The following is a 14,101-nucleotide window of genomic DNA, read 5'->3' as shown; positions in this document are numbered from 1 at the left end:
ATTTTGAATCATTGGGTTTGTGGCAACACTGAGATCATGACCCGGTCAGAGTTGATTTTGTACAGTTGTAGTTTTTTCTAAATTCTAATTAGTTTGGCTTGTTGCATGTTCACTGCAGTATGTGTTAAAAATTTTAAATGTTAGACAAACATGCATAAAATACAATGTAGTCTACAAGGTAGACTACTTGGCCTACATTAAGTTGACAGACTTTATTTCATTTATAAGCTTATAACCTACCCCTAAATGTTTTAGTTAATGCTTTCCTATCCGCAGAATGGTTACTTCAACAACCATAATGGTTGCACATATAGTATGCAATTATGCATTTAAATAAAGAAAAGATAATATATGGCAAGTCATGATGCTTGTCATATAGGGAAAAAATGCTACAAGACAGGGGTCGGCAAATGTGGCCCGCGGACAAACTTTTTGAGGCCCTCGAACGATCTTACTTTTAGTGCATAAACTAAAGTTTCATCACTTTGTACGCATGAATTTATTTTATATCATAACAAAAAAAACTTTAACATGTGTCCTCTGATAAGTACATATCACTTATCGTTTCCACTAAAACTAACTTTGAATCTCGATTTTGCGATTTGAAAAATCAAAAAAACAGATTCGATTTATACCGATGTCAATACTGTGCCACATGAGATGCAAATGGAAATAATTGAACTTCAATCATCCAACATATTGAAGGCCAAATACGATTCAGTTCCAATTGCCAACTTTTATAAAGAATATGTCCAGAAATCCACCTATCCTCATCTGTATGACAATGCAAAACGTGTAATGTGCATGCTTGGAAGCACATATTGCTGTGAGCAGCTTTTTTCAAAAATGAATTACGCAAAGAATAAACTTCGCACTCGCCTGTCAGATCGTCATTTGAAAGACGTATTGCAAATATCATCAACAAAGTTGCCAGTTGATTTAAACACCTTGGCCATAACACAGAAACAACATCATCCTTCACATTGATAAATGATAAGTGACATGACCTACATTGAAACCAACAAACTCATTTCAGTAAAGTAGGCTTTAATAAACTTAAAACGTGAATATCCTGCAATTGAAAACTAGCTTTAAAGAATGTTAGCAGAAAGTATTAAATGACAAACTAAAACAAGACTCTACTTAAACTGCCGATTGCACTGCTACACTGTTAACTGAAAACTAAAGAATGAACCAACACGAAAGAAACCAAGAGAAGCCAAGTCAGGCAATCGGCAAACCCACACTGCGCTGTCGGCAAGAGAGATGTGGTGCGTGACGACACGCGCTACACCACATTCTCCCCAGCCAAATAAATTTCTAAAAGGACCAGACAAGATGTTGACTCAGAAGCCATATCTTTCTGGTGACTTTCGAATTCTAGTAGAACGTCTCAAGATAGGTGTACTCTTGTCGGTAAACCCTTCATTAGTTGATGTGATCGGGTTTGTAATATCACAAGTAGGCCTACTGTCTTCGCGAACGTCAGTAGTTAAATTCGAAGGAGCGTCTGTTAACGGCGTGTTATAATCGTTTGTTAGTATGTTATGGATTTCAGGTTCTTCCGGCACATTTAAGGTAAGATCCGTCGTTGTAGAAAGGCGTTCTTCTGCATCAACCTCAGTTTGAGGAGAGGGTGCCAAATCCGAAGTCGAAACAGTCGCCTCTCTTCCACTTTGATATCGTACACGAGCATAAGTAGGATTCGTATTGAGTAATATTACTGGATCACAGACAGGTTCACCTTTATTACGCACAAAGCGTCGCAATAAAACTGTTTTACCGGAGTCCAAAAGCCACGAAGGCATTGCCATGCCATACATGGCTCGTCGTGCAAATGAGAATAACCTCTCGTGGGGTGTTTGATTAGTCGCGACACACAGCAATGACCTAATAGAATGCAAAGCCTGTGGAAGGACTTTCTCCCAATCGTCCTCCAGAACATGGTGCGTTCTCAAAAGAAGTTTTATTGTTTTCCATACCGTTTGGTTTGTCCTTTCGCACTGTCCATTTCCTTGAGGATGGTAAGGTGATGAGCAACTAGTAGCTATTCCACGCGTAGAAAGAAAATCTTTGATCTCTCGGCTAGTGAAAGCAGTTCCCCGATCGCTGTGGATGTAAGCAGGGAAACCAAACAGGCAAAATAAGTTAGTTAAACAATCAATGACGGACTCGGAAGACATTCTTTTGCATGGAAACACAAATGGGTAGCGACTATATTCATCTACAATCACTAACAAATAGGGCTTCAAACCTTTAACAGGACCCTTGAAATCAACAGATAGTCGTTCCCATGGGTGCGTAGCTTTGATAAGAGTTCCTCTTGGTGGTTTGTAAAAACGTGGTTTGAGTTCAGCACAAGTTTGGCATTGGTTGCAAATTGCTTTAGTCTCTTCGCTGGTGTACGGCAAGTTGCGGGATCGAATAAAGTGATACAATCTAACATATCCTGGATGTCCAAGTGATTCATGTAAAGAAAGCAAGTCTTTGCCAGGGCTCAGACTTGCAGACACTCTTGATAGTGCATCAGGGGCTATGTTTTCTTTTCCGGGCTTGTGACGGATTTCATAATGAAACTGGCTGAGCTCTAGACGCCACAACAAAATTTTGTTATTTTTGATCTTCCCACGGTTGCGTCTATCAAACATATACGAGATCGATTGCTGATCGGTGACAAGTGAAAAGGTGCGACCCTTTAAAAAATGGGCCCATTTTCGAACGGCTTCAATGATAGCTCTAGCTTCTTTTTCGATAGCCGGATACTTCTGTTCGCAGTTACTCAGGGTGCGGGACATAAAAGCGACAGGGCGACCGCCTTGGGAGAGGATTGCGGCTATAGCGTAGTCAGAAGCGTCACTTTCGATGTCGAAACTTAGGTCATCACGAATAGTTCCCAGACTAGCAGCCGCCAATTCTTCCTTTAGTGTTTTAAAAGAATTCAAAGCATTTTCGTCCAAAGGTATAACAGCCTTTAAGAGTGGACCAGCCTTCAATGAAAATCTTTCAATCCATTTGGCATAGTATGCAAACATACCACAAATTCTTTTCAATTCTTTCAGAGTTTTTGGTGGAGGCATTTCCAACAGTGGTCGAAGTCGTTCAGCGTCTGGTTTCTTTTGGTTGTGCGAGATTTGGTAGCCAAGTAAATTGATTGTAGATTGTCTAATGTTCGATTTGTCTTTATTAAAAGTAAATCCACTCTTCTCTGCAGCATCAAGCAAGGCATTCAAGTTTTCATCATGTTCTTGTACAGTTTCCCCTGTAACGGTCAGATCATCTAAATAGGCGTAAACTTTCTTCAGATTGTATCTTTTGATGAAGTCATCCATAACTCTCTGAAAGGCAGCAACTCCATTTGTTACACCAAAAGGTAGTCTTTTGTATTGATACAAATGGCCGAGAGCTTCGAATGCTGTAAATGGTCTTTCTTCTTGCAAGAAGGAGACTTGGTGGTAAGCGGACCGCAGATCAAGAGAGCTGTAGATTTTATCTTTTGCAACCTTGTTGACAATGTCTTCAATTCGCGGAAGGGGATACGCGTCCAAAAGTGTAAAACGGTTCACGGTCTGTGAATAATCGATCACAAGGCGGCATTTATGTTGATTCCGGACAACAAGCACCTGCGATTTCCACGGAGGTCTTGAAGGTTCAATTATGTCTTCGGCTAATAGTCTTTCCACCTCCTTTTCAATATATGCGACGTCATCTTTTGAATAAGAACGGGAAGGGGCTGCAACAGGTTTATAATTAGGTTGCATGTATTGGAAAAGACTTGGTGGATCCACGCGAGCTGAGGTAAGTGCTACGAGCTTCGGTGTTGCTGCGGAAATTACAAGCGGTTTTTCGGGGCCACAAAACTGAAAGGTGACTTTCTCGTGTTTTTGAAAGAAATTTTGGCCTAAAATCACATCAGCACAAGAGTTTGGAATGACATCGAAACAAATCTTTGGATAACTTCTATCGAGGAGTTCAAGATGCAAACAAGCGCAGCCATCGGTCTTGACCAAGTGATGGGTCGACGCCATGGTCACAGTGTGAGGTTGTTTCGTAAGGTTTATCTTCAGCTTGTTTACCAATTTTCTATCAATAAAGTTATCCGAGGCACCTGAATCCAGCAAGGCTTTAACTGGATGTCCATTTACCAAAGCGTCCACCACTGTGCGATGCAGGCAGTTAGGAGCTCCAGCAAAATATAACGGGCCTCTGTGCCTGGAAAGCGTTGACGAGTAATTAAGAGAATCCGCGTTAGCAACTGGGTTTTCTGCAGCAGAAGCCAAAGATACTGATGAACTTTTACTGCGACAGACCTTGGAAAAATGCCCTAGTTTTCCACCATTGTAGCATTTCTGTTTGTGTGCTGGACAGGACCAACGGTCATGGAGTGGTCCGTTACAAAAGTAACATGATTTTCTGGTTTGTACCTTGGACTTGGAAGTGGCAGCAGAAACGTCGTGATCCTTGTGCTCTGGACGCATATTGTTACCTTCTCGCGCATAATTTGTCGTTGAGGCTATCGAAGTGTTTGCAGCTCTCCCCATGATGCAAGATTGTTGTTGTGCTCTTTCTATACTGTCGCTCAGTTCCGAAGCACGTTGAAGGTCTATGTTATTCTCTTCCAAAAGACGTTGGCGGATGACAGGAGACTGTAAGCCATTTATGAAAGAATCGCGAATAAGCTGCTCTTTATACGTTTAGGCAGAAACGTCGTCAAAAGTACAGTCCTTAGAGAGTAGTTTCAGCGCTCTAAGATATTCCAAGACCGTTTCTCCACTGGCTTGCTTTCGGCTGATTAGTAAATGCCAGGCGTAGACATTGTTCTTCTTCTTTACGTATGTTCTCTTGAGAGTATCTGCAATTGCATCATAGTCGTCAACTTCCTCGACATAGAGATATACCTCTGGGGACAAAAAGCTACGTATTATTCTAGTTTTGTTGATATTAGGAGTTCCTTCCTGGCGAACCTCTTCAAGTGTAGCGATGTAGTCAGTGACAGTCTGAAACCAGAACTTGAAAATGGTAGGGGCGTCAGCGGAGTTAGGATCAACTGAAAGGTCTTTAGGACGAGGAATATGTCTGTCCATCTTTCTGATTCTTGCTTAAATAAGTTTATTAAATTGACATGACCTACATTGAAACCAACAAACTCATTTCAGTAAAGTAGGCTTTAATAAACTTAAAACGTGAATATCCTGCAATTGAAAACTAGCTTTAAAGAATGTTAACAGAAAGTATTAAATGACAAACTAAAACAAGACTCTACATAAACTGCCGATTGCACTGCTACACTGTTAACTGAAAACTAAAGAATGAACCAACACGAAAGAAACCAAGAGAAGCCAAGTCAGGCAATCGGCAAACCCACACTGCGCTGTCGGAAAGAGAGATGTGGTGCGTGACGACACGCGCTACACCACAATAAGTAAATAAAAACAATGCATTGCGTTTTAATACGTGTTTGATAATAAATATGAAACGGCAACAAACACGTCTCATTGTGCAATAGACACAAGAATAGGAGTTGCAGATGCGCCATGATTTTAAGGATAATGTGGCGATTGTTTATAGGTTGAAATTTATGTGGCCGCACGTTACCGGAAGTTTGTAGATTTGGCCCACTAGTACAGAAAGTTTGCCGACCCCTGCTATAAGAGGTGACCAGACAATAATGCATGGTGTAGCCTAGTAGGCTAAGCACCATACACCTATTAAGTAGTACGCTACTGAATTTCACGAATTTGTTTTGCAAACTACTTTTACGAAAGTTTTTCTAACGGACTCTGCCACAGCCACTGAAATCTCCAACCAATCAGAAGCTACGTTGTAAATGACGTAGAAGTGGCTACCGTCATTTGACATGTAAGTGACCCTTCTAGTACTCAGCCAGAGAGTTGATTCTTGCTTTGAACTTTGTTTGGTAATCACAGAAGAAAAAGTAGTTATGGCTGGGGTGGGAATCAAACCCACATCATCGAAACGATTACTTCCTCAACTGTAACTCTTTAGGCCATGCGACGGTGAAACCTTTACTTAATTTACTGTTCATAATTTGCTTTTTTGCGCTAAATCACGTCAGGAAAAACATAGCTTACGATAAGTTAATTGGCTGGAGGTTTCAGTGAATGTGGCAGAATTGTATTATGTGAAAGTGGCTACGGTAACAAATAGGCTATTTACACGGTAGCAGCCAACACAGCACCATATTTGCAATGCAAAATATTTTCAAAACATACGCCTGTTGAGAGTACGGAGTTACTCGTATGGTATAGTAGTCATACTGTATGGATTTTATCGTATGGTATAGTAGTCATGGGGTTAGGGTCATAAGATATGCAGTCCTGGCTTAACTACCATAACTTCATTACACCGAGATGCCACTGGACTTGATGAAGCTGTTATAAATAAATAATTTGATTCTATTTGAATAAGGCAGTAATGATGCTCTGCACTAGGCTGTGCCAAAAAATGGCGAGGTGCATGGATTTTTCCTTAACTTTCTGAAAAGTTGTAGTGGACTTTTACAAACACAAACGTGAAAAAAAATTGAAAATAATGACGTCACACGGTCGCGCTGGGCGTTTCTATTTACCAGTACCCATTTTCATAAAAATTGTCATATCTCGAAAACCACTGGAGATAAAAAGATGAACGTTACATCAAAAGCTGCAGAAGTGGCATGTTTAAATCTGCCCTAAGAACACTTTTTATTGTAGGACTACTTGTAAAATATTTATAAGCAAAAAAACTCAATTTTACTATTTTTTGTAGTATCGTATATAGGAGATGCATGACCTATTAGACATTTTTTTCTTTTTGCTCTCATTTCTTCAGTTTATATCAAAATAACACAAAATTTTTAGAGAATACGGTCAAGGTCAGTGTTTATTGACTGTGTAAATATCTTGACAATCGATTTGTGAGGTTAAAGCTTATACAAACTTTTTTAAAGAGTGTATAATCGGTCCTGCTCCTGGAGGACATATTATACACAAGCAAACATTGAAAAACAAAACATGTTTTTTCACTTTCATTGCAAAAACAAGCACATAAAACGTGAAATAATAATACTTAGTGTCTACACACATTTTAATTGCCCAAATAAGATTAATTAACGTTACATCAATAGCTCTTAACTGTGTAAGAGGCGTCTTCATAAAGGGGGTGTTAAACTCTTTTCCGCCACAGTCAAAATTCACTATTTTTGTTGAAATGACTTTTGGAGCGTACATGTAATATAATGTTGCTAGAAAAGTAAGCTTTATTTTTTAAACGTACAAAAGTTAATACTTCAAGTGCCTTAACTCATTGTATAATAGGTCTTGGACGTTACTGTTTAATAGGTCCTTCATGGATTCATTTCAAAGGTGTGAAAGAAAAGCTTGGAAGTTTGGCGACATCATCAGAGCAGGTTACTAAAAAAGCTATTGCCGTTGTTGATTATAACTGGAGTTGAGGTAACAAATACCAAAGACACATTTTCGAAGTATTACTTCATGTAGACTCTTTACTGACAGACATATTGCAATTGCTTGAAACTGCAAGATTTCAACACTGACAACAATGTTTTTTGTTTATGTCTGTCCATAAAGAGTCTACATGAAGCAATACTTCGAAAATGTGTCTTTGGCAGGGGCTCCGGACACTTCCTGAGAGTGGGGGGGTAATTTAGGCAGGGGCGGGAATGATGTTTTGACATCGACAGGGGGCTTATTGGATTGTTTCATCACATATACTTCTGGGAGGTTGCTCTCCAGACCCCCTTTGCATTACTGAAAGCTTCAGTTTCTTATACGTACGTACAGCGTCTTAGGCGACATGTTTTGTGCCGAAGACGCAAAATTTTTGCTTTTCAGCACGATTTAAAATCAAAAAAGATTTCAACGAATCTGAAATCGCGAGCAAAAGCTCTTTAACATTTGCCACATTTTTTGAAGTTTTGAGACAATTTTGACTGGAAGAGGGGACGTACCCAAAAATCCCTCTCAGTATTCTTCCTTGACTCAAGTCCTCCAAATTTTGAACAAAAAAGGTTAGATTTAATAGATCAAAAGCGTTAAGGTCAAAGCTAGGCCTACATCCAACTCAGAAAAAAATAAAATTAAAGCTAAATTTTTACTTGACTCAGCAAATAGCTGTCCCTTGCCTCAGCTATCCCTTGCAATCAATTTTAAAAGCCACCCGTCGTCTCTCCATCAGTAAAATCGCATGGCATGGCAAAACCATCAAGCCCAGTTGGTTCAAACAAAGGCGAAGAGAAGCTTTCTCCGCGAAAAAAGCCGCCGAGTTACAACGATTCAACGCCGAAAGACATTGAAACAGTGCAACTGTAGTAGATTTCGTTTGTGAGTGGTAAAAAAGAGAAATTAAACAGTTTGTAGCAGTGAGAAATTATGATGTCACACATAGCGCATTGTGATGCGTATATTTTTGATAGGATAGTTTGGCGTTGTCTTGCGAGTCGGAGTTTCCAAGCAAAAAACTCAAAAGTTGTTCAACAAAATAAAAAATGAAAACAAAACAAAGTAAAAAAAATTATTAAAAATTAAATTTTTATCTCTACTAGTGGGGGGGTAACTTTGCATTAGTTGGTGGTGGGTAATTGGTGCTCCAATTGGTGGGGGGTAATCACCCCCGCGGCCCCCTCTAACGGTGCCCATGGTCTTTGGTATTTGTTACCTCAACTCCAGTTAAATTCAACAACGGCAAAGGCTTTTTTAGTAACCTGCTCTGATGATGTCGCCAAACTTCCAAGCTTTTCTTTCACACCTTTGAAATGAATCCTTTAAGGATCTATTAAACAGTAACGTCCAAGATCTATCATAGGCCTACAATGAGGGCACTTGAAGAATTAACTTTTGTACGTTTTAAAAATAAAGCTTACTTTTCTAGCAACAGTATATGACATGTACGCTGCAAAAGTCATTTCAACACAAATAGTGAATTTTGACTGTGGCGGAAAAGAGTTTAAATTTTTTTCAACTTTTTTTTCACGTTTGTGTTTGTAAAAGTCCACTACAACTTTTCAGAAAGTTAAATAAAAATCCATGTACCTCGCCATTTTTTGGCACAGCCTACTCTACACTACAGTAGTAGAGCGAAATGCACATGCCATATAGGGCTCTGCTGATTCTCCATTGATTTTTAATAAGAAATACGAAATAATTTGAGGTTTTACCACAAAGCATTCTATTAATTCTTATTGTAGGCGACAACAAATATAGGCTACTAATAAAACTTACCTTTTCAAAATGAGATTTTGCTAAATTGGATGAAGTTGGTTTCACTGCAAGTGGTAATAATGTTGATGTTCTAGATGCAGTTGAAGGCTCCTTTTCTTGACTTTTATATTTTTCAAAGACACTCGGCACATGATCACCAAAATCATCGGTTGAATACTTTAAAGTATTCTCAGCTGCTGTATTCAAGTCTCTAAACTGAAATATCAGAGGAAAGGTATGACGCCAACCCTTCAGTTTTGCCGAACTGCCTTTTTTCTTCTTAATTTCAGCATTTAGGGCTGCTTGTCTTGATGAAGGTGACTCAGAGCTTTTGTATTGAAACGCATTATCAAGTGATTGGTAGACATACAAATCATGAAGTTCTGCACTGCTATCTCTAGCAGATGCACCCACTGAGGTTCGCATGTGTTTTGAAGGACTTATCTTTATTTGGCTGCTTGATTGTCTTTTTTGTGCAGTGAAACTTGCGCGTTTGCTAATGTTGGTGGGATTTAGTTCCAGTGTTCCGACACCTTGTATTGTGTCAGAAATATTTTCCATAATAGTACGTTGTCGTGTTTCGTAAATATCATTCTTGGCTGAAACCAACGAAAAGATCTCTATCTTGTATCTAATTGCTTCTGCGTTTTCGATTGTTTCTTCCTTTCCAACCACTGCAAAACAATTTCAAAGTTCAAATAGTTTAGAAACTAATGCGGGAATATGGGGAATTAATTTGCATAATATTTTAATTCATTGGTAAAATAGAAAACAAACGTATACATGAAGTTATAGTTTAACATTATTCATAATAGTAACTTTGGATTTTTATTAGACAATTGTTTAAAAAATGATTTATGCCAGGATGTTGCTAAAACTATCAATGACTTAGTTGTGCCAGGCGAAAAAATCTGAGTCAGGCTTGTGTTAAATTTGATTTGGTATTGAATCTTTATCCTCGGACTGACAGGCCTTGATAGGTTATTCCTGATAGTTTCGCATATTTGTAGAGGCTCTTTACGTAGGGCCGGTTACCGAGATTGGCAGAGTGAAGTTTTCCGATTGGTGAAATGTTGTTTCTCGGGAATTATTCTGTTCACCAGGTGCCGCTGAATGGACAGCAGTTTATCAGCAGCACAGCAGACATGCGTCGCTCAAGCGGAAGGCACTTTAACATGCAGATATCCAATCCATAGACTTCTGTCCAATCCAACCACGAACCAATGAGATGCTACGTTATCTGTCCAATTGTGACCATTTCAGCATTCAGCCAGAGAATTAATTATTACTTTGAACTTTGTTTGGTAATTACAGAAGAAAAAAGAGCTATAACAAGAGAGCTTTTATAACAGAGGTGGGAATCAAACCCACGTCAATGTAATGACTACCACCGCCCTAACCCAATGCGCCAAGTAAACTGATGGCAAAGCATTGATTTAATTTAGCTAGAATTTGCGCTTTTCCTTTATTCTTCCTAAACGCAACTTTGATGACGTCATGAACAGCGTGGCTTGTGATTGGTTCGTGGTTTATCAGAAATTTGCTTGTTAAAATGCCTACCCGCTCAAGCGCACACCCCGAGAGCCGAACCAGCGCCACGAGATCTTGAGTCGAGCGCGCAGACACTGAGCTAACGGGACAGATAAGGCAACTTCAGCTTACCTTTGCTTGTTGAAGCCATTTGTGAGAATTGGAATCTTGAATCACTTGCAGTGTAATCTATGAAGAAGATAAATTGAACAAATAAATATGATACAATTTGGGTGTAGAGGGGCCACTTTTTAACCTTGGGGTGCCATTAAAATACTGAGGTGTCGCGAACTATTTTACATATTCATTTTTATCTCTTTTCAAATGATTACCTGGGATCGTTGTTGCTGATAAAGATTTTATGCACGATTGTTTTTGTTACATCATTTGAGACAATTTTTTGTCATAGGCTACCGTAGCCTATATGATGTTTCTTGGTCATAAATTCTTAGTGTGGCACCTTTACATTGTTGTGGCTTTGTGATGTCAATGTCTGTACCAGTTGTGCTAATTGCCGATCGTACTTTGGTGGGTAAATGCTGTGCATTGAAAGTATTTTGCCCATTGTGTCTGCTAAAGAAAAAGCAATATAAGTTATTAAGTTTCACACTGATTTCGAAAAAAAAATGTTTATTGTATTTTTATCAAAATGTTGTTTCAAAGTGACATTCAATTTCCAAGTAAAATTGAAGTGTTAATATTATCACATTGATTTCTGTAGGTGTTATTATAAATTGCCTTCTTAAGGGCACAACAAGCAAACTTGTCTACTTCTATTCTGCTTGCCTGACCCTCCAGGCGATGTGGAGAACATATATCATGTAATGGTGAACTGCTACATTACGTAACGTAATAACGAAAAATAACAACATATATTTTTAGCGTGGTTGTGTTGCCCCCCGATTAATTGCATATTACCCTCCTGGGGGGTAATTTACCCCAAAGTTGGGAACCACTGACCTAAAACAAACAAGCCAACAGATGATCCAAAGAGCTATCGCCCGATATCACTACTCTGCGTCCCATATAAGATCCTAAAACGGCTCCTGTTAACTAGACTCGAACCAGTTGTTGATCCTCAGCTGCCTAAATAACAAGCTGGATTTCGGAACGGACGATGTACGACTCATCAAGCAGTAAAGCTGACCGAGGATATTGAGGAAAGTTTTAAGGGCAACAAGGCAGGACTAATGTTGGTGGACCTTACTTCTGCATATGACACTGTGTGGCACCAAGGGTTAACTCTTGAGCTCCTCTGCATGATTCCAGACAAAAATGTAGTGCAATTTCTCACAAATATTCTGGCATATCGGACCTTCTTGATCAAGACCAGTAATAGGCAGTGCAGCCGGCTACGCCGCTTAAGAAACGGTGTTCCGCAAGGATCATGCTTATCCCCTCTAGCCTACTGTTTAACATCTACATCAGTGACGTGTCAAAAGTACGTCACGCTAATACGGCTATGGTAATGATATGGAACTACTCCATTCTGACAGTACTGGCATGTGGCAGAGGAAGCACTAAGAGACGACATCGCCCAAGTCACACACTATCTAAGGTTGTGAAGGTTGAAATTGAGCTTGGCAAAAACTACTGTTACACCTTTTCACCTGTGCAACATGGAATCCACGCGCCAATTGTCGGTCTTTCTAAATAGAAACTCCCTACCACACCACCCATGCCCCACATATCTGGGAGTGAAGCTCGATCGGAAATTGACCTATAAACAACACGCTGAAACCCTTCATGCTAAGCTATCAGCACGCAACATGTTGAAATGCGTAGCTGGAACTTCCTGGAGTGCTAATACTTCCACACTCCGTGCAAGTGCTCTTGCACTTGTTTACAGCATCTCCGAATATGCTTCCACCGCTTGGTGTCGCAGCGCACATACTAGCAAAATTGACACTGCCACACCACCATACGAGTAATCACCGGTTGCCTGCTTCCAACTCCCACTGACTTTCTTCCGGTACTATCAGGCATTGCCCCAGCTAGACGGCGTCTACTGTATGTCAAGGGATAAACCTAACCCTAGAAAAAGATAGAAGCTACAAAACGCAAACGTTAAAACATGAGACCAAAATAAAATGAAAACACCTTCAAATTTAACCCTTTGCTTTTCAACGTTTTTTTGGAAGTTAACTGCTCAAGGGGGTACCGTTTTTGGATCAAATTCAATCAGCTGTTACGTGTTATCCGCTGGTGCTATTTCAATAGAAGTTGCACTGGTGTGAAAAAAAAGCATTTGTCTATAAGTTTGAAAAGTCATTATTTTAAAATTTTATATGTTAAACTTGATGTTTCAATTTTTGCAAAGGTACCCAAAAACGACAATTTTGATTTAACTTGCCGCTATTTAATTACCGTGCTAATCCGATTTCATGCTAAGTTCTGAAAAACAATGAGCTCGATCGAAGGCACGAAGTGTGTGTGCGGTGTGCCGAATCATTGCATTGATAAAGATTTACTTACGACTTGCGAGCAAATCTTATTGTAAGCTACTCACTGATTCTAAAATAGTTACAATCAGAGTAATATTGTTACACGAATTTGAAAAAACAGTGCGCTGTGCGACACACAGTGCGCTGTGAAACAAAAATGCAGGACATAACAACAAGTAGGCAACATAAAGCAGGGAAGGGACATGTAGCCATCGAGTTAGCTGCTACGTGTAAATGGAGCTTATCTCAGAATTTTGAGTGTATCTCTCAATTACTGTTTGCAAAAACGCTATTTCTTCGGCTTTTCCCAAAAGCATTTGCAGTGATACATTTCCTCAATTGCAAGTTTTGTCAATGAGAGCATTTCCATAGAACGTTTATTTCGAAACCAGGTTTTCGTGCATTTACCCAAGAGAAGATTTCTTATTGTAACGTTTTTTATTCGTCAATGAATATTATCTGCTTGAAACAACTGTTTTGAATAGTTTGTGGCCTACATAGCCTACTATTTTGATCGTGGATTGCTATTCTTCTTTGTAGAGCTGATAACGCAAAAAACGCTTGCTATTATTGTTTCTAATTAACAGCTTTGTGATCACTGGCTTTTCTTTTGTGGCATAAGAAATAACGCGCTTTGTATTATTGAGGTCAAACCAAACAAAGGAAAACAAGAGGATGTTTCTCTCTGCTCGCGCATATCGATGCACGAAGCAATTATGAGCTTATGGCTTGTTATCGCAATGTAATCCATTTCACGCTTTGCTGGAAGTGAGCTAGAAATAGCAAAAATTCACCAAAATCTTGAATTTACAAGAAAACTACACAACTTTTAGCATCAAATTTAATATCATCAGATCCGCCTGGCAATTTTAGGAAAAGTCAAAAAAACCAAGTGCATGGCGTTACTATGCT

General features: G+C 39.3%; 2 protein-coding genes across 2 annotated transcripts; both read right to left on the bottom strand.

The window, feature by feature from the left end:
* Window positions 1-1,346: 1,346 nt before the first annotated feature.
* On the bottom strand, window positions 1,347-2,537 carry LOC145786875 (uncharacterized). Its single transcript, XM_082598616.1, has one exon. It carries the CDS (start codon window positions 2,181-2,183, stop codon window positions 1,347-1,349), a length of 837 nt encoding a protein of 278 aa, XP_082454742.1. The 5' UTR covers window positions 2,184-2,537.
* A 73-nt stretch (window positions 2,538-2,610) lies between these two features.
* Window positions 2,611-12,637, bottom strand: LOC145786874 (uncharacterized). The gene is made up of 6 exons (XM_082598615.1): window positions 12,556-12,637; window positions 10,878-10,934; window positions 9,237-9,889; window positions 4,761-4,994; window positions 2,721-4,643; window positions 2,611-2,637 (listed from the first exon to the last, which is right to left on the bottom strand). The coding sequence occupies exons 1-6, from the start codon at window positions 12,635-12,637 to the stop codon at window positions 2,611-2,613; spliced, it is 2,976 nt and encodes a 991-aa protein (XP_082454741.1).
* Between the last annotated feature and the right edge of the window lie 1,464 nt (window positions 12,638-14,101).

This window comes from Aplidium turbinatum, chromosome 17 (assembly GCF_918807975.1).
Source record: "Aplidium turbinatum chromosome 17, kaAplTurb1.1, whole genome shotgun sequence".
Taxonomy (NCBI): Eukaryota; Metazoa; Chordata; class Ascidiacea; order Aplousobranchia; family Polyclinidae; genus Aplidium; species Aplidium turbinatum.
Note: the sequence above shows the minus strand (reverse complement) of the source record. Positions and strands in the feature narration are given on the sequence as shown.